This window comes from Anomaloglossus baeobatrachus, chromosome 12 (genome assembly GCF_048569485.1).
Source record: "Anomaloglossus baeobatrachus isolate aAnoBae1 chromosome 12, aAnoBae1.hap1, whole genome shotgun sequence".
Classification (NCBI taxonomy): domain Eukaryota; kingdom Metazoa; phylum Chordata; class Amphibia; order Anura; family Aromobatidae; genus Anomaloglossus; species Anomaloglossus baeobatrachus.
Genome location: NC_134364.1, coordinates 145,249,177 through 145,269,675, shown reverse-complemented (window position 1 = coordinate 145,269,675; position 20,499 = coordinate 145,249,177). Strand labels below are relative to the sequence as shown.

At 51.8% G+C, this 20,499-nt stretch overlaps 1 protein-coding gene across 1 annotated transcript in view; it reads left to right on the top strand.

Annotated features, from left to right (window-relative positions):
* The window catches only part of NECTIN4 (nectin cell adhesion molecule 4), a 189,890-nt gene that overhangs the window by 143,536 nt on the left and 25,855 nt on the right, over positions 1 to 20,499 (top strand). The window contains exons 7-8 of the mRNA XM_075330589.1: positions 9,818 to 9,899; positions 12,553 to 12,624. Coding sequence (XP_075186704.1) covers positions 9,818 to 9,899; positions 12,553 to 12,624 — 154 coding nt within the window. The remainder of the gene's footprint in view (positions 1 to 9,817; positions 9,900 to 12,552; positions 12,625 to 20,499) is intronic.

The following is a 20,499-nucleotide window of genomic DNA, read 5'->3' as shown; positions in this document are numbered from 1 at the left end:
AGTTGTGCAGTGGCAGTCAGAGGAGAAGAAGTGGAGCAGCCGTGTCTGAAGTGTAGGGCTGAAGAGCGGAACACTGTCAGACCCTGCACGTGCAGTGGCTGCTGGCGGGGGAGAGCATTACCACCAAGTCAGACTGAAAGACACCCGAAGAAGGAGAGCAGTAAGGAGTCGAGTACGGTGACTCCTGGTAATGAATGCACACACGGGGTACAGGTCCCTAGAGCCAGACATCCATTTAGTGGTCTGCTAAATCCTGCAGGCGGTGGGACTACAGATTCCACGCCAACCAACACAGAACCCACAGCATCAACAGCAACGAGGGGCCCATAAGGAGGATTGAGCCTGGAGCCATCTTATCCTTGGTCCACGCTGTCAGCAAACGGGTCAGAAAGGGGAAAAAGGCAGCAGCGACTCCCCTGAATGCATCCCACGATATACTTCAAGTCAGGGGTGGTCCAAAGCAAAGGTGCAGGAAGGCGAGTCAGCAGTCACCCCTATATCAGCCTGAGGGATACCTGGTTCCACCTGGTTCATCATAGCATCGCCCGGGTTGTCTCACTCTACCAGCAAAAAGTGAGTAAAAACCCTGAAAACATTTCTGCACTGTGTGTGAGTTCTTCTGCGACCTGTGGTTCTACATGCACCTACACCCGAGCCCCTGACTGCAATTACCCCCTGACCGCAATTACCGAGAGTGGTGTCACGATTCCTAATGAAGTTAACCCGACATACAGTCATATGAAAAAGTTTGGACACCCCTATTAATGTTAACCTTTTTTCTTTATAACAATTTGGGTTTTTGCAGCAGCTATTTCAGTTTCCTATATCTAATAACTGATGGACTCAGTAATATTTCTGGATTGAAATGAGGTTTATTGTACTAACAGAAAATGTGCAATCCACATTTAAACAAAATTTGACCGGTGCACAAGTATGGGCACCTCAACATAAAAGTGACATTAATATTTTGTAGATCCTCCTTTTGCAAAAATAACAGCCTCTAGTCGCTTCCTGTAGCTTTTAATGAGTTCCTGGATCCTGGATGAAGGTATATTTGACCATTCCTGTTTACAAAACAATTCCAGTTCAGTTAAGTTTGATGGTCGCCGAGCATAGACAGCCACTTCAAATCATCCCACAGATGTTCAATGATATTCAGGTCTGGGGACTGGGATGGCCATTCCAGAACATTGTAATTGTTCCTCTGCATGAATGCCTGAGTAGATTTGGAGCGGTGTTTTGGATCATTGTCTTGCTGAAATATCCATCCCCTGCATAACTTCAACTTCGTCACTGATTCTTGCACATTATTGTCAAGAATCTGATGATACTGAGTTGAATCCATGCGACCCTCGACTTTAACAAGATTCCCAGTGCCGGCATTGGCCACACAGCCCCAAAGCATGATGGAACCTCCACCAAATTTTACTGTGGGTAGCAAGTGCTTTTCTTGGAATGCCGTGTTTTTTTGCCTCCATGCATAACGCCTTTTTGTATGACCAAACAACTCAATCTTTGTTTGATCAGTCCACAGGACCTTCTTCCAAAATGTAACTGGCTTGTCCAAATGAGCTTTTGCATACCTTAGGCGACTCTGTTTGTGGCGTGCTTGCAGAAACGGCTTCTTTCGCATCACTTTCCCATACAGCTTCTTCTGTGCAACGTGCGCTGTATTGTTGACCGATGCACATTGACACCATCTACAGCAAGATGATGCTGCAGGTCTTTGGAGGTGGTCTGTGGATTGTCCTTCACTGTTCTGACCATTCTTCTTCTCTGCCTTTCTGATATTTTTCTTGGCCTGCCACTTCTGGGCTTAACAAGAACTGTACCTGTGTTCTTCCATTTCCTTACTATGTTCGTCACAGTGGAAACTGGCAGTTTAAATCTCTGACACAACTTTTTGTATCCTTCCCCTGTACAACTATATTGAATAATTTTTGTTTTCAGATCATTTGAGAGTTGTTTTGAGGAGCCCATGATGCCACTCTTCATAGGAGATTCAAGTAGGAGAACAACTTGCAAGTGGCCACCTTAAATACCTTTTCTCATGATTGGATACACCTGCCTATGAAGTTCAAAGCTCAATGAGGTTACAAAACCAATTTAGTGCTTTAGTAAGTCAGTAAAAAGTAGTTAGGAGTGTTCAAATCAAGAAATTGATAAGGGTGCCCATACTTTTGCACCGGTCAAATTTTGTTTAAATGCGGATTGCACATTTTCTGTTAGTACAATAAACCTCATTTCAATCTAGAAATATTACTCAGTCCATCAGTTATTAGATATATGACACTGAAATAGCTGTTGCAAAAACCCAAATTGTTATAATGAAAAAAGGTTAACATTAATAGGGGTGCCCAAACTTTTTCATATGACTGTACCTGTTGCCGGAAGATTCCCAGCACGTGAAGATCCTGAGGCGACCTGCAGGTGAGGGGCTTCACATCTGGCGTCACGAACAGGATAAGGACTAGACCTGTTCAGACAGGTGACCGTGCGCCTTGGCGGTCCGCTTGAAAATTTTGAAACGTCGCCATATTGCCACCTCTGAAAGCGCGCCAAGAAACAACAGCAGCCCGCGCAAAAAGAAGTAATCGCCCACGAAGAGGTGTGGCTATAAGAGAACTCCTGAAGCGCTCAGGCGGAGTGCACAGAGAAGATGAGGGCAGACCTGACCCTGAACACCGAGAATGATCTAGTCAAGTGCAGAAAATGAAACTTAGGCTGCAGCGTGACCAGAACCAGAAGGTGAGGATGGCGTCTGCACGCAGCGAGCCAGAACCAGGCACTGGTGGGACTGGGAACTCGCCCACTTCTGTGACCGGGTGCAAGCTCAGATCATGCAGCAAGTGATGGAGTGGCGCACGGAGCTACGGGAGACGGCTGTGGCGGTTCGGGCCTATGAGAGGTGGACCGAGCGACAAGTGCCGTGCCGAGAGGTGACCACCCAGACCCCCTTGCTGATGCCTTTGGGTAAGTCCCACGCTGCCCGTGTTCGATCGGGTGTGCTGACCCCGCCGGCGCTGATACCGGAGGCGATCCCCACTGCGATCCCAGAGGCGACCCCTGCGGTGACGTCCCAGGCTGCAACAACGTGCCATCCGCCAAGACCAGACCAGGCCGCAGCAACGTCACGTCCGGCCAGACCAGACCAGGCCGCAGCAACGCCCCCGTCCGGCCAGATCAAACCAGGCCACAGCCACGCCGTGCCCAGCCAGACCAGACCAGGCCGCAATGTCTTCTACTTCTAACCCCAGACCAGAAGCGGTCACAGCGCCCCAGTCGCTGACTGAGGAACCGGGTCCCACGCTCCAACCAGAAGCGGACCCTGTACACCAGCAGCAGAAAGAGGAGCCGACACCTTTGCCATGGGCTGAGCTGCTTGCCAAGAGGAAAAGCTACAGACAGCCAGCCCGACCACCACCACCCTGGCCAGCTAACGACAGCTCCTCCTAAGAGACGCTGCCAGAACAGCTGGAGGAGTACTCAGCACCACTAAGGGGGAGGAGGGGAAGCATGGAGGCTGGAGTGACGATCCCCAAATGGATGCAGGAGGATGCAGCACCCTTTGCAAGTAAGGGAGGCCCTGAGGTCGCGCTGTTGTCCCACCACCGCTGGGAAGAGGTTACGACACCCCCTGCTGAAGAGGAAACATTGGATGTCTTCATGCCCAGCATGAGAGTGACCTGGGAGCCCACAGACGGTGAAGTGATGGTGATGCGGAGGCCAGCCAGCAGAGGACGGCGCCGTGTAAGGGCAAGACAACCTCCAGTGCAACCCCCCCTTCCCCCGAGAAGGAGCTGGCGACGGCCCGAGATCTAGAGGAGAAGCAGTCCTTACGACGAGCCAAACACCAGGTCAGAGGTCCCATCCACTGCGGAGTGGTTGAGGAATTCAACCTGCGCACCGGCTACGGCTTTATAGTGGAGCCTGGAGTCAAGGAGGGCATCTTCGTGTCCAGAAGGGATGTCCAGTCCCACCTACAGAGAGGACACCCTGGCCGTAATCTGTTTATGGGAGACCTCGTGGAATACACCAGGCACCAGGGTGAGAGAGGCTGGTATGCATTGGATGTAATGCAGTGCCCAAAGAGCACCGTGGCAAGACCAAGCTTCACCCCTACTGCTGTTCCCAAGTCCCTAAAGACACCGCCACCAAAAGAAGCACAAGCTAAAGAAGCACAAGCTAAATAAGCACAAGCTAAAGAAGCACAAGCTAAAGAAGCACAAGCTAAAGAAACACAAGTTAAAGACCTACAAGACAAAGAACAAGAGATAGTACAAAGTGCCAAAGAAAATACCAAAGAAGATACCACATCAGATGCAGCATTGGATCCAGATGCACCAGAAGAAGAGGTCCATGTAGCTGAGGAGTCAGAGTAAAGAAAAGTAAAGAAAAGTACAGACAAGTGTTACCAGTTAAGCAATGTTTAAAGTTCAAGATAATGTGCCCACAAGTACTGTTGTGAGAACCTTTTGAAAAATTCTTTTAAGCACCTGGTTTTGTTGTGCACCTTAAAATACGGACATAAGGCTATGAACTGGCTATAGCCACAAACTCTCGCAGTGTATGTAGTTACCTCAGCGGTATTAACAACAGTGCACGCCTGTTTATGGGGCCTGGCTCTGCACCACCAGGAAGCACGCCTGTGATGGCGCTTGCTGTCCAAAAGCTAAGAGCACGCCTGTTTATGGGGACTGGCTCGCCTACGAAAAGGGAGCATGCCTGTTATGGGGCCTGGCTCTCCACCACGCGGAAACGGGTACACCTGTTTATGGGGCCTACCTTTTACCACCATCCCTAGGAGAGGAAGATTGGAGGAAAGGTCTGGGGAAACAGATGGCCCAGACCTGGTTGCTAAAAAGACCGGTGACCTGCCTCCTGAGAGGGTTTTGGGTGGGTAATGGACTTGTGGTTGGTGGGTGGTGAAAAATGGTATGTGGAATGTTTTACATGTTTTATAATGTTTTATGATGTTTTTATGTGAAAAATTTGCACTTTAAAATGTTCTTGTCTTTACAGCACGAGGACGTGCTGTTGATAACTAAGGGGGAATGTGGCGCGCCTGACCTGGTCAGGCACCACGGAGTATTGCACCCACGCCTGGGTCAGTACAAACAGGTAATCCCAAAGGCTGAATAGGGTGTGGACACCTACAGGCACCCTTTGACCAGGACACACACACACATTAGAGGGGACCCCTGGGCAGACCCGGGAAGGGGGCGTAGCCCTCGCATCTCACTTAGTGTGGTGCTGTAGTGAAGCTGGAAGAGAGTTGTGCAGTGGCAGTCAGAGGAGAAGGAGTAGAGCAGCCATGTCTGAAGTGTAGGGCTGAAGAGCGGAACACTGTCAGACCCTGCACGTGCAGTGGCTGCTGACGGGGGAGAACATTACCACCAAGTCAGACTGAAAGACACCCGAAGAAGGAGAGCAGTAAGGAGTCGAGTACGGTGACTCCTGGTAATGAATGCACACACGGGGTACAGGTCCCTAGAGCCAGACATCCATTTAGTGGTCTGCTAAATCCTGCAGGCGGTGGGACTACAGATTCCACGCCAACCAACACAGAACCCGCAGCATCAACAGCAACGAGGGGCCCATAAGGAGGATCGAGCCTGGAGCCATCTTATCCTTGGTCCACGCTGTCAACAAACGGGTCAGAAAGGGGAGAAAGGCAGCAGCGACTTCCCTGGACGCATCCCACGATATACTTCAAGTCAGGGGTGGTCCGAAACAAAGGTGCAGGAAGGCGAGTCAGCAGTCACCCCTATATCAGCCTGAGGGATACCTGGTTCCACCTGGTTCATCATAGCATCGCCTGAGTTGTCTCACTCTACCAGCAAAGTAGCAAAAGTGAGTAAAAACCCTGAAAGACATTTCTGGACTGTGTGTGAGTTCTTCTGCGACCTGTGGTTCTATATGTACCTACACCCGAGCCCCTAGGGCCAACCTCACTCTCGGGAGGCCATAACACCAGACTGCATTTACCATCAGCCCCAGACGCTCTGTAAACTGCAGTGGCGGTCACCCCCTGACCGCAATTACCGAGAGTGGTGTCACGATTCCTATTGAAGTTAACCCGACATACCTGTTGCCGGAAGATTCCCAGCACGTGAAGACCCTGAGGCGACCTGCAGATGAGGGGCTTCACAAGTGCAGGGTGGTGTGACCGTGCAGCGGTCAGTGCAGGGTCTGTGTGAGGACGGAGCAGTCAGTGCGGTGTCTGTGTGAGGGTGGAGCGGTCAGTGTGGGGTCTGTGAGAGGATGGAGCGGTCAGTGCAGGCTCTGTGTGATCATGGAGTAGTCAGTGCAGACTCTGCGTGATCATGGAGCAGTCAGTGCAGGGTCTGTGTGATCATTGAATGGTCAGTGCAGGGTCTGTGTGATCGTGGAGCGGTCAGTGCAGGATCTGTGTGAGGGAGGAGCGGTCAGTGCAGGCCTGGTGTGATCGTGGAGCGGTCAGTGCAAGATCTGTATGGGGCGGAGCGGTCAGTGCAAGGCGGTGTGATCGTGGAGCGGTCAGTGCAGGGTCTGTGTGAGGGTGGAGCAGTCAGTACGGACTCTGTGTGAGAATGGAGCGGTCAGTGCGGGGCTCGTGTGAGGGTGGAGTGCTCAGTGCAGGGTATGTGTGAGGGTGGAACGGTCAGCGCAGGGTCTGTGTGAGGGTAGAGTGGTCAGTGCAGGGTCTGTGTGAGGGTGGAGTGGTCAGTGCGGGATCTGTGTGAGGGTGGAGCAGTGAGTGCAGGGCGGTGTGATCGTAGAGCGGTCAGTGCGGGGTCTGTGTGAGGGTGGAGAGGTCAGTACGGAGTCTGTGTGAGAATGGAGCAGTCAGTGTGGGGCTCGTGTGAGCGTGGAGCGGTCAGTGCAGGGTCTGTGTGAGGGTAGAGCGGTCAGCGCAGGGTCTGTGTGAGGGTAGAGCGGTCAGCGCAGGGTCTGTGTGAGGGTAGAGCGGTCAGCGCAGGGTCTGTGTGAGGGTAGAGCGGTCAGCGCAGGGACTGTGTGAGGATGGAGCAGTCAGTGCAGGGTCTGTGTGAGGGTGGAGCAGTCAGTGCAGGGTCTGTGTGATCATTGAGCGGTCAGTGCAGGGTCTGTGTGATCGTGGAGCGTGCAGAGTCTGTGAGAATGGAGCGGTCAGTGCGGGGCTCGTGTGAGGGTGGAGTGCTAAGTGCAGGGTCTGTGTGAGGGTGGAACGGTCAGCGCAGGGTCTGTGTGAGGGTAGAGTGGTCAGTGCGGGATCTGTGTGAGGGCGGAGCAGGGAGTGCAGGGCGGTGTGATCGTGGAGCGGTTAGTGCGGGGTCTGTATGAGGGTGGAGAGGTTAGTACGGAGTCTGTGTGAGAATGGAGCAGTCAGTGCTGGATCTGTGTGAGAACAGAGCATTCAGTGCAGGGTCTGTGTGAGGACGGAGCGGTCAGTGCGGGGTCTGTGTGAGGATGGAGCGGTCAGCTCAGGGTCTGTGTGAGGATGGAGCAGTCAGTGCAGGGTCTGTGTGAGGATGGAGCAGTCAGTGCAGGGTCTGTGTGAGGGTGGAGCAGTCAGTGCAGGGTATGTGTGATCATTGAGCAGTCAGTGCTGGGTCTGTGTGATCGTGGAGCGGTCAGTGCGGGATCTGTGTGAGGACGGGGCGGTCAGTGCAGGGCGGTGTGCTCGTGGAGCGGTCAGTGCGGGGTCTGTGTGAGGGTGGAGCAGTCAGTACGGAGTCTGTGTGAGGACGGAGCAGTCAGTGCTGGATCTGTGTGAGAACAGAGCATTCAGTGCGGGGTCTGTGTGAGGATGGAGCGGTCAGTGCGAGGTCTGTATGAGGACGGAGCCGTCAGCGCAGGGTCTGTGTGAGGGTGGAGCGTTCAGTGCAGGGTCTGTGTGAGGGTGGAACAGTCAGTGCAGGGTCTGTGTGAGGGTGGGGCAGTCAGTGCAGGGTCTGTGTAAGGGTGGAGCGGTCAGTCCGAGGTCTGTATGAGGACGGAGCGGTCAGTGCAGGGTCTGTGTAAGGGTGGAGCGGTCAGTGCGAGGTCTGTATGAGGACGGAGCGGTCAGCGCAGGGTCTGTGTGAGGGTGGAGCAGTCAGTGCAGGATCTGTGTGAGGGTGGAGCAGTCAGTGCAGGGTCTGTGTGAGGGTGGAGCAGTCAGTGCAGGGTCTGTATGAGGGTGGAGCAGTCAGTGCAGGGTCTGTGTGAGGGTGGAGCAGTCAGTGCAGGGTCTGTGTGAGGGTAGAGCGGTCAGCGCAGGGTCTGTGTGAGGGTAGAGCGGTCAGCGCAGGGTCTGTGTGAGGGTAGAGCGGTCAGCGCAGGGTCTTTGTGAGGGTGGAGCAGTCAGTGCAGGGTCTGTGTGATCGTGGAGCGGTCAGTGCGGGATCTGTGTGAGGACGGGGCGGTCAGTGCAGGGCGGTGTGCTCGTGGAGCGGTCAGTGCGGGGTCTGTGTGAGGGTGGAGCAGTCAGTACGGAGTCTGTGTGAGGACGGAGCAGTCAGTGCTGGATCTGTGTGAGAACAGAGCATTCAGTGCAGGGTCTGTGTGAGGACGGAGCGGTCAGTGCGGGGTCTGTGTGAGGATGGAGTGGTCAGTGCGAGGTCTGTATGAGGACGGAGTGGTCAGCGCAGGGTCTGTGTGAGGGTGGAGCAGTCAGTGCAGCATCTGTGTGAGGGTGGAACAGTCAGTGCAGGGTCTGTGTGAGGGTGGAGCAGTCAGTGCAGGGTCTGTGTGAGGGTGGAGTGTTCAGTGCAGGGTCTGTGTGAGAGTGGAGCAGTCAGTGCAGGGTCTGTGTGAGGGTGGAGCGGTCAGTGCAGGGTCTGTGTGAGGGTGGAGCAGTCAGTGCAGGGTCTGTGTAAGGGTGGAGCGGTCAGTGTGAGGTCTGTATGATTACGGAGCGGTCAGTGCAGGGTCTGTGTGAGGGTGGAGCGTACAGTGCAGGGTCTGTGTTAGGGTGGAGCAGTCAGTGCAGGATCTGTGTGAGGGTGGAGGGTGGAGCAGTCAGTGCAGGATCTGTGTGAGGTTGGAGCAGTCAGTGCAGGATCTGTGTGAGGGTGGAGCAGTCAGTGCAGGGTCTGTGTGAGGGTGGAGCAGTCAGTGCAGGGTCTGTGTTAGGGTGGAGCAGTCAGTGCAGGATCTGTGTGAGGGTGGAGGGTGGAGCAGTCAGTGCAGGATCTGTGTGAGGTTGGAGCAGTCAGTGCAGGATCTGTGTGAGGGTGGAGCAGTCAGTGCAGGATCTGTGTGAGGGTGGAGCAGTCAGTGCAGGATCTGTGTGAGGGTGGAGCAGTCAGTGCAGGATCTGTGTGAGGGTGGAGCAGTCAGTGCAGGATCTGTGTGAGGGTGGAGGGTGGAGCAGTCAGTGCAGGATCTGTGTGAGGTTGGAGCAGTCAGTGCAGGATCTGTGTGAGGGTGGAGCAGTCAGTGCAGGATCTGTGTGAGGGTGGAGCAGTCAGTGCAGGATCTGTGTGAGGGTGGAGCAGTCAGTGCAGGATCTGTGTGAGGGTGGAGCAGTCAGTGCAGGATCTGTGTGAGGGTGGAGCAGTCAGTGCAGGGTCTGTGTGAGGGTGGAGCAGTCAGTGCAGGGTCTGTGTGAGGGTGGAGCAGTCAGTGCAGGATCTGTGTGAGGTTGGAGCAGTCAGTGCAGGATCTGTGTGAGGGTGGAGCAGTCAGTGCAGGATCTGTGTGAGGTTGGAGCAGTCAGTGCAGGATCTGTGTGAGGGTGGAGCAGTCAGTGCAGGGTCTGTGTGAGGGTGGAGCAGTCAGTGCAGGGTCTGTGTGAGGGTGGAGCAGTCAGTGCAGGGTCTGTGAGGACGGAGCAGCAGACTTTGATTCTTCTGGTTTATTTCTCTTTCAGTGAGGAGCTTTCAACATTATCCAGACAAACGTCACGACGGAGACTGAACTCTAACACAGCGAGTACAGACACACGGATGCAGGTATCCACACACTGCGAGTACAGACACATGGATGCAGGTATCCACACACAGTAAATATAGACACATGGATTCAGGAACCCACACACAGCGAGTACATACACACGGAAGCAGATACCCACACAGCAAGTACGGACACATGTATATAGGTATTCACATACTGCGAGTACAGACACATAGATGCAGGTATCCACACACTACCTGGATAAACACACACGGATACAGGTATCAACACAGAAAGAGCACAGACACACGGAAGCAGGTAACCACACACAGCAAAGTATTGACACACGAATGCAGATATCAACACACTGCGAGTACAGACACACGGATGCAGGACTCCATACACAGCAAGTATAGACACATAAATGCAGGTATCCACACACTGCGAGTACAGAGACACAGATGCAGGTATCCACACATTGCAACATCAGACACACCGATGTAGGTATCCACACACTGCGAATACCGAAGCATGGATGTAGGTATCCACACACTGCCTGGGTACACACTTGGATGCAGGTAACCACACACAGTGAGTACAGACACACGAAAGCGGGTATCCACATACAGTAAGTACAGACACACGGATGCAGATATTCACACACAGTAATGACAGACACAAATAAAGGTACTCACATACAGCGAGTACAGACACACGGATATAGGTATCCACACATTGCATGGATGCAGACATATGGATACAGGTATCCACACAAAGTGAGTACAGACACACGGATGCAGGTATCCACAAACTGCGAGCACAGACACACGGATGCAGGTAACCACACACAGAGAGTACAGACACATGGATGCAGGTATCCACACACTGTGAGTACAGACACACAGATGCAGGTATCCATAAACAGGGAATACAGACACACGGATGCAGGTATCTACACACAGTGAGTACAGACACATGGATGCAGGTAAGCACACACAGTGAATACAGACACTCGGATGCAGGTATCCACACACAGCAAGTACAGAGATACGGATGCAGGTATCCACAAAAAGCGAGTACAGACACACGGATACAGGTATCCACACACTGCCTGAATGAAGAATTACGGGTACAGGTATCCACACAAAGTGGTTACAGACACATGGATGTCAGTATCCACACATTGCGAGTACAGACACGCGGATGTCGGTATCCACACACTGCAAATACAGACACACGGATGCAGGTAGCCATACACTGTGAGTACAGACATGGATGCAGGTACCCCCACACAGTGAGTACTGACACACGAATGCAGGTATCCACGCACAGCGAGTACAGTCACACGGATGCAGGTATCCATACACAGCTAGTACAGATACATGGAAATAGGTATCCATATACAGCGATTATAGACACACGGATGCAGGTACCCACACACAGTGAGTACACACACACACCAATGCAGGTAACCACACACAGCGAGTACCAACACACGGATGCAGGTGTCAACACACTGCGAGTACAGACACACGATGTAGGTATCCACACACTGTGAGTACCAACACAAGGATACAGGTATCCACACACAGCTAGTACAGACACACGGAAGTAGATATCCATACATAGCGAGTACAGATGCACGGATGCAGGTACCCACACACAGCGAGTACCAACACACGGATGCAGATGTCCATACACTGCGAGTACAGACACACAATATAGGTATCCACACACTGTGAGTACAGACACATGGATGCAGGTATCCACACACAGCAAATACAGACACACAGATCCAGGTATCCACACACTGCCTGGATGGAGGCACACGGATACAGGTATTTACACACAGCAAGTACAGACACACAAATGCAGGTATCCAGACACAGCTAGTACAGACACATGAAAGTAGTTATCCATACACTGCAAGTACAGACACACGATGTAGGTATCTACACACAGCAAGTACAGACACACGATGTAGGTATCTACACACGGTGAGTACAGACACACGGAAGCAGGTATCCACACACTGCAAATTCAGACACACAGATGCCGGTACCCACACACAGCGAGTAAAGACACATGGATGCAGGTACCCACACACACCGTGTTCAGACACACGAATGCAAGTATCCACACACTGCGAGTAAAGATAAACTGATGCAGGTTCCCACACACTGCAAGTACAGACAAACCGATGCAGGTATTCACACACAGCGAGTACAGACACACGGATGCAGATGTCCACACACTGCGAGTACAGACACACGATGTAGGTGTCCACACACTGTGAGTACAGACACATGGATGCAGGTATCCACACAGAGCAAGTATAGACACATGGATGCAAGTATCCACACACTGCCTGGGTGCAGACACATGGATACAGGTATATACACATAGCTAGTACAGACACACGGAAGTAGGTATCCATACACAGCATGTACATACACACAAATCAAGGTATCCACACACAGCGTGTACAGATACACGAATGAAGGTATCCACACACTGCCTGGTACAGACACAAGGATGCAGGTATCCACACACTGCCTGGTACAGACACAAGGATGCAGGTATCCACACTGCCCAGTATAGACGCAAGAATGTAGGTGTCCACACACTGCCTAGTACAGACACAATGAGCCACAACTGCTGCTCCATATAGATGTATACATGGACCTTCTGATAATTGTGTTTCTCTTTCAGTTAGAGGAGATCATGAACCTGAGAGGCCATCACCCCGATAGTCTGAGGGACCCCAGTATCAGCTCCATGATGGTGAGGATCCTCAGTTATAAAAAGGGTGACATGTGATAGATGGCATATGACAAAACCCAGCAGGCCTGTCCTTGACTCAAAAGCGGGCTACCAATATTGGTCGTCCCCATGAGGCTCCATTAACTATGGACAGTAGAGGGAGTTTCATGTGGACCCCTATAAATAAAGGTGTGTAGGAGGCAAAGCACGTCTCCACAGTGGCCATAAGAAGCAGCGCCGTTTTGGTTTCCTTTTTTTACCTGCTTAACCTTGATGGATGTTTATCCCTCACCTGTAAATAATAATAATCCTTATTTCTATAGCGCCAACATATTCTGCAGTGCTTTACAATTCACAGGTTCATATACAAGCAAACATTCAAAACTAATGCCGGCGTCACACGGTACGATCTATCGTGTGAATGCACGAGCGATCGTACCCGCCCCCGTCGTATGTGCGTCACGGGCAATTAGTTGCCCGTGGCGCACAAAGTCGTTAAACCCCCGTCACACGTACTTGCTTCCCGGACGACCTCGCTGTGGGCGGCGAACGTCCACTTCTTGAAGGGGGAGGGACGTTCGGCGTCACAGCGATGTCACACAGCGGCTGGCCAATAGAAGCGGAGGGGCGGAGATGAGCGGGACGTAAACTTCACGCCCACCTCCTTCCTTCCGCATTGCCACCGGGACGCAGGTAAGCTGTGTTCATCGTTGTCGGGGTGCCACACGGAGCGATGTGTGCAACCCTGGGTACGATGAACAACCAGCGCAAAGTAGAATAAACGATTTTTTAAAAATGAGCAACGTGTAAACGATTCACGATTCGTAACCGATTTGCGATCGTTTACAGATGCTCGTAGGTGTCACACGGGACGACGTCGCAAAGAATGCCGGATGTGCGTCACGAAAACCGTGACCCCCAACGACATATCGCACGACAGATCGTCTCGTGTGACGCCGGCATAACAGTTAAAGAAAATACAATAATTAAAGTAAAAATAAAGACAACCCTGCTCATAAGAGCTTATAATCTACAATGGGGTGCGGTGGGGGACAAGGTACAGGGGATTATTTACAATAGCGGTCCAGCCATCTCGAACAAATTGGGGATAGATAAAAGCTGCATGAACCAGTCACCAGACGATCATTGTAATGCTTTTGGGTGTGATGGAGTTTCACTGAAAATTTGGTTTTGAGAAATAGCGGAGGTGATATGTATGAATTAAATTTGATTAGGCAGTATGATAGGTCACCTGAAAAAGATGTGTTTTTAAGTAGCGTCTGAAGTTGTGTAAGTTGTAGTTCATCCTGGTTTCTTGGCATAGCGCATTCCAGAAGATTGGTGCAGCTCAGGAAAAGTCTTGAAGCCAGGAGTGGGAGGTTCGGATTAGTGTGGACGTTAGTTGAAAGTCTTTTGCAGAGCGAAGAGAATGAGTAGGCTTATAGACAGATGAGGGTGAGATGTAGGGGGGTGACGCACTGTGGAGAGCTTTGTGGTGATAGACAGAGATCAGAAGGAGATATAGGGGCGTGCTGCAGGGTGGAGAGCTTTGTGGTGATAGACAGAGATGAGGGTGAAGATGTAGAGGGTGCTGCACTGTGGAGAGCTGTTTGGTGATAGACAGAGATTAGGGGGATATGCAGGGGATGCAGCACTGTGGAGAGCTTTTTGGTGATAGACAGAGATGAGGGTGGAGATGTAGGGGGTGTTGCACTGTGCAGAGCATTGTGGTGATAGACAGAGATGAGGGTGGAGATGTAGGGGGTGCCGCACTGTGGAGAGCTTTGTGGTGATAGACAGAGATGAGGGTGGAGATGTAAGGGGTGCCGCACTGTGGAGAGCTTTGTGGTGAAAGACAGAGATGAGGGTGGAGATGTAGGGGGTGCTGAACTGTGGAGAGCTTTGTGGTGATAGACAGAGATGAGGAGGAGATGTAGGGGTTGCTGAACTGTGGAGAGCGTTATGGTGAGAGACAGATGAGGGTGGAGAAGTAGGGGGTGCCGCAGTGTGTAGAGCTTTGTGTTGATAGGCAGAGATGAGGGTGGAGATGTAGGGGGGTGCTGCATTGTGGAGAGCTGTTTGGTGATAGATAGAGATTAGGGGGATATGCAGGGGATGTGTCGCGGGCGGGGAGGGGACGCTGCGCTCACCACGCTCGGGTCCGGCGCTGCTGCTGCTCGAGCGGTGGGCCGGATCCCGGGGACTCGAGTGGCGCTCCTCGCCCGTGAGTGAAAAAGGGAACGGTTTTAGGGATTTATTGTCCGTGACGCCACCCACGGTTGTGGTGAGGTTGTGACACCACCTCTGCTCTGGACGGGGATCCCGGGAGCGATGACCGGGAGCAGCTTGGATGTTGTTTTTCCCCTCCGTGGGTAGGGGTTGGTTGTCCCGGGGCCCGGTGAGGGAGGGATGGCAGGCAGGTTACGGGGCCTGGTGAGGTGCAGGGTCGCGGGGGCAGCGCAGTGCCGCACGGCACAGTGGTACTCACTCAGCCAATGATGAATACAAAGTCTCCGGTAAAACAAACGGCTGGATGGACGGGTCCCACAGACGGCTGCGGTGGTTCTTCTCCCGGTAGGTTGGCGGTGACTGCCTTTCCCTGCACCTGTGTTGTGTTCTCGGTTCTGGTGGCTTCCCACCGGTAACCCGCTCCCCAGCTTGGATGGAGGCTGAGGGAGCCCCTTTCGCCCGCAGGCTCTGGCCCTGGGAACTGTAGCCTTGGCGGTGACTGTATTTCCCTTCACGGTTTGAGCTGTTGCCTTCAATCGGTTCTTGACTGCTGGGAAACCCCGGAGGTTCCCTTCGCTAACGGATTTGACCGGTTTTACGGCGACTCCTAGCCTGGTCGGGGTCCGTAGGCCCTGCCGGATGGTGCTGGCTTCTCTTCGCTCCCCGATCCGGTACCGGCGGGCCACCGCCCGTCCCCGGTCCTTACGGTTCCCGTCAATCAGCCCCTCCTGCAGACGGTCACCACCGTCTGCCAACCTTGCTGTATGTGCCCGGGCCACGCACCCGGACACGGTCAGTCTCCTCCGCTACAACTTCACTCCTCAACTCCAAAACTACTCTGCACTACTCTGACTTCCTTTTCCCGCCTCCAGGACTGTGAACTCCTCGGTGGGTGGGGCCAAGCGCCTGGCTCCACCCCCTGGTGTGGACATCAGCCCCTGGAGGGAGGCAACAAGGATTTTTGTTTGACCTAGATGTGCCTAACCGGGGTGTGGGGTGTGTTGTTGCAGTACCGGTGACGTCCTGGCTTGTCCAGGGCGCCACAGATGCAGCACTGTGGAGAGCTTTTTGGTGATAGACAGAGATGAGGGTGGAGATGTAGGGGGTGCTGCACTGTGCAGAGCATTGTGGTGATAGATGGAGATGAGGGTGGAGATGTAGGGGGTGCCGCACTGTGGAGAGCTTTGTGGTGATAGACAGAGATGAGGGTGGAGATGTAGGGGATGCTGCACTGAGGAAAGCTTTGTGGTGATAGACAGAGATGAGGGTGGAGATTTCGGGGGGTGCTACACTGTGGAGAGCTTTCTGGTAATAGCCAGAGATGAGGGTGGAGATGTAAGGGGTGCCGCACTGTGGAGAGCTTTGTGGTGAAAGACAGATGAGGGTGGAGATGTAGGGGGTGCTGAATTGTGGAGAGCTTTGTGGTGATAGACAGATGAGGGTGGAGATGTAGGGGGTGCCGCTGTGTGGAGAGCTTTGTGGTGATAGACAGAGATGAGGGTGGATATGTAGGGTGTGCCGCAGTGTCTAGAGCAGACCTGGGCAAGGGGCGGTCCGCGGGCCACATCCGGCCCGCCTACTCTCTGTGACCGACCCGCCTGGCTCAGGGCGTCCTTGCTGGCCGGTCACTGATGAGGGCAATCTGACCTGTTGTCCGGAGCTCCAGGCTCCGGGAGGCGCGTGGTCAGATTGCCCTCATCAGTGCCCGGGCAAATGCCGGGGCCCTGGAGAGCCGGGGGGCCCACTCGGCCTCGTCAGTTCTGGTGCCCCTTGGCCGGGGCCCACTCGCCTTAGTTCTGCTGCCCCCGGGCCGAGTTCCGGGGACCGCAGTCCTCGGCAGGAATCTGCGGCGCCGTCCCTTTAAGGAGCAAAGACTTCCTGGTTGAACTTCATCTGTGGGCGGAGCTACCGGCCGGCGTCCTGCTCATCCCACAGATGAGAGTTGCAGTGCCAGCCAGCGACCCCCAGCACAGTGCTTCTTTCCGGCTCTGTGTGGGCCCCCTCTCCACCGTGACCTGAGCGGTATGTGCCCTCCCCACCCCCCGATTTATGGGCCCTGGTGAGCTGTATGGGCTCTTCTCCCCCCTAGGTATATTCCCTGCAACCCCCCCCTCCCCGGTGCCATATGTGCTGGGCCCCAGAGCTGCGTGTGTGTCTGTCTGTATGTATATATGTAGCAGAGCTATGTGTGTATGTATGTAGCAGAGCTATGTGTGTATGTAGCAGAGCAATGTGTATGTATGTATATATGTAGCAGAGCTATGTGTGTCTGTATGTAGCAGAGCTATGTGTGTCTGTATGTAGCAGAGCTATGTGTGTCTGTATGTAGCAGTGCTATGTGTGTATGTAGCAGTGCTATGTGTGTATGTATGTAGCAGAGCTATGTGTGTATGTATGTAGCAGAGCTATGTGTGTCTGTATGTAGCAGAGCTATGTGTGTCTGTATGTAGCAGAGCTATGTGTGTCTGTATGTAGCAGAGCTATGTGTGTCTGTAGCAGAGCTATGTGTGTCTGTATGTAGCAGAGCTATGTATGTAGCAGAGCTATGTGTGTCTGTATGTAGCAGAGCTATGTGTATGTATGTAGCAGAGCTATGTGTGTATGTATGTAGCAGAGCTATGTGTGTATGTATGTAGCAGAGCTATGTGTGTCTGTATGTAGCAGAGCTATGTGTGTCTGTATGTAGCAGAGCTATGTGTGTCTGTATGTAGCAGAGCTATGTGTGTCTGTATGTAGCAGAGCTATGTATGTAGCAGAGCTATGTGTGTCTGTATGTAGCAGAGCTATGTGTATGTATGTAGCAGAGCTATGTGTGTATGTATGTAGCAGAGCTATGTGTGTATGTATGTAGCAGAGCTATGTGTGTATGTATGTAGCAGAGCTATGTGTGTATGTATGTAGCAGAGCTATGTGTGTATGTATGTAGCAGAGCTATGTGTGTATGTAGCAGAGCTATGTATCTATGTAGCAGAGCTATGTATGTATGTAGCAGAGCTATGTATGTATGTAGCAGAGCTATGTGTGTCTGTAGCAGAGCTATGTGTGTGTAGCAGAGCTATGTGTGTCTGTATGTATGCAGCAGAGCTGTGTGTCTGTAGGCATGTATAATGTGTATCTATGTATGTCAGTGTATATGGCTGTATAGATGTGTCCATTCTATATGTATTTTTGTGAGCTTGTCTATAAATATGTATGTGTACGTATGTGTGTCTGCGTGTTGATGGGGCCCACTGGGACTCTTCCGCCCGGGGCCCACAAAAACCTGGAGCCGGCCCTGACCCTCATCACACGCTGCGTGTCGGGCAGGAAACAGAGGACAGATCCTGAAGCTCCGCACAGTGTAGGCAGCGGAACGCAGGAATCTCTCCTCTGTTCCTTGCCCGACACTTTTCTCTGTGACACACGCGCGCCCTGATATCTTCAGTACGGCGCGCGTGTGTCATTTGAAAAATTCCCGCCCGGCAGGAGAAGCTGCAGAGGCGGGGGCCGTATGGAGAGAGGCAGCGGCGGGGGCTCCTAGGAATACAGCGTCGGCGCAGCCTGGCCATGTGAAGGAGAAGCAGCTCAGCGGGGGGCTCGTACGGAGGTGTCTGAGGACGGGAACGATAAGAAGAGAGGTGAGTGGTTACTAGTAACCTGCGGGGACAATGGGGGCGGGCAGGCGGGGGGCTGGGGGAGAGGGGTAACTTTTGACAAATATTTGGGGTGTAGTGGTTTAGTATATGGGAATGTAGTTTTACAGGTGTGGTATATGTGGGGGTGTTGTGGTGTAGTTTTATAGGTGTGTAGTGGTGTAGTATAATACAGGTGTATATAGGAGTGTAGTATAATACTACACCCCTATATACACCTGTATTATACTACACCACTACACCCCTATATACACCTGTAATATACTACACCCCTATATACACCTGTATTATACTACACCCCTATATACACCTGTATTATACTACACCACTACACCCCTATATACACCTGTATTATACTACACCCCTATATACACCTGTATTATACTACACCCCTATATACACCTGTATTATACTACACCACTACACCCCTATATACACCTGTATAATACAGGTGTATATAGGGGTGTAGTATATTACAGGTGTATATAGGGGTGTAGTGGTGTAATATATTACAGGTGTATATAAGGGTGTAGTGGTGTAGTATAATACAGGTGTATATGGGGTGTAGTGGTGTAGTATATTACAGGTGTAGTGGTGTAGTATAATACAGGTGTTTATAGGGGTGTAGTGGTGTAGTATAATACAGGTGTAGTGGTGTAGTATAATACAGGTGTAGTATATAGGAGTGTAGTATAATACAAGTGTAATATATAGGGGTGTAGTGATGTAGTATAATACAAGTGTAGTATATAGGGGTGTAGTGATGTAGTATAATACAAGTGTAGTATATAGGGGTGTAGTGATGTAGTATAATACAAGTGTAGTATATAGGGGTGTAGTGATGTAGTATAATACAAGTGTAGTATATAGGGGTGTAGTGATGTAGTATAATACAAGTGTAGTATATAGGGGTGTAGTGATGTAGTGTAATACAAGTGTAGTATATAGGGGTGTAGTGATGTAGTATAATACAAGTGTAGTATATAGGGGTGTAGTGATGTAGGTTATCACAGGTGTAGTATATAGTGATGTGCTGCAGTTTATTACAGGTGTAGTATATAGTGATGTAGCATATTACAGGTGTATATAGGGGTGTAGTGATGTAATATATAGTGGTATAGTATATAGAGGTGTAGTTTATTACAGGTGTAGTGTATACTGCTGTATATTACAGGTGTAGTATGTGGCGGGTGTAGTGATGTAGTATATGGGGATTGTGTGTGTATGTATACATTGTGTGTATGTGTATATATATTGTACACGCACAGTATATATGCGTGTTTGTTTGTGTATATATATATATATATATATATATATATATACTAGAAGGTGGCCCGATTCTACGCATCGGGTATTCTAGAATTTACGTATTGTGTAGTTCATGTATGATTTTTGTTATATATATAGATGTTGTTGTGTGTAGTTACCAAGTGTTTGTGTAGGGCGTTGTACATGTTCTGGGTGTGGCGGGGGGTGAGAGCGGTGTTGTATGTGTGTTGCGTGTGTTGCGTTGTTTGTGGAGCGCTGTGTGTCTGTAGCGTTTGTGTGTGTGTGTGTTGTGCGGTTTGTGTGTGTGTGGTGTGTTTTGGGGGGAGGTATGTTTTGAGCAATGTGTGTGTTGTGCGGTATGTGCGTATATTTGTGTGTGCTGCGGTGTTTGTGTGTTGGGTGTTGTGTGTGTGCAGCGTTGTGTGTGTGTGTGGGTGTCTGTGTAGGGCGTTGTTTGTGGTTCCTATGCTGCGCATTCCCAAACGTGCTCCATCCGCCATGCTGCGCACTCCCAAACGTGGTCCATCCGCCATGCTGCGCACTCCCAAACGTGCTCCATCCGCCATACTGCGCACTCCCCATCGTGCTGCATCCCCCATGCTGCGCACTCCCAAACGTGCTCCATCCGCCATGCTGCGCACTCCCCATCATGCTCTATCCGCCATGCTGCACACTCCCAAACGTGCTCCATCCGCCATGCTGCGCACTCCCAAACGTGCTCCATCCGCCATGCTGCGCACCCCCCATCATGCTCCATCCGCCATGC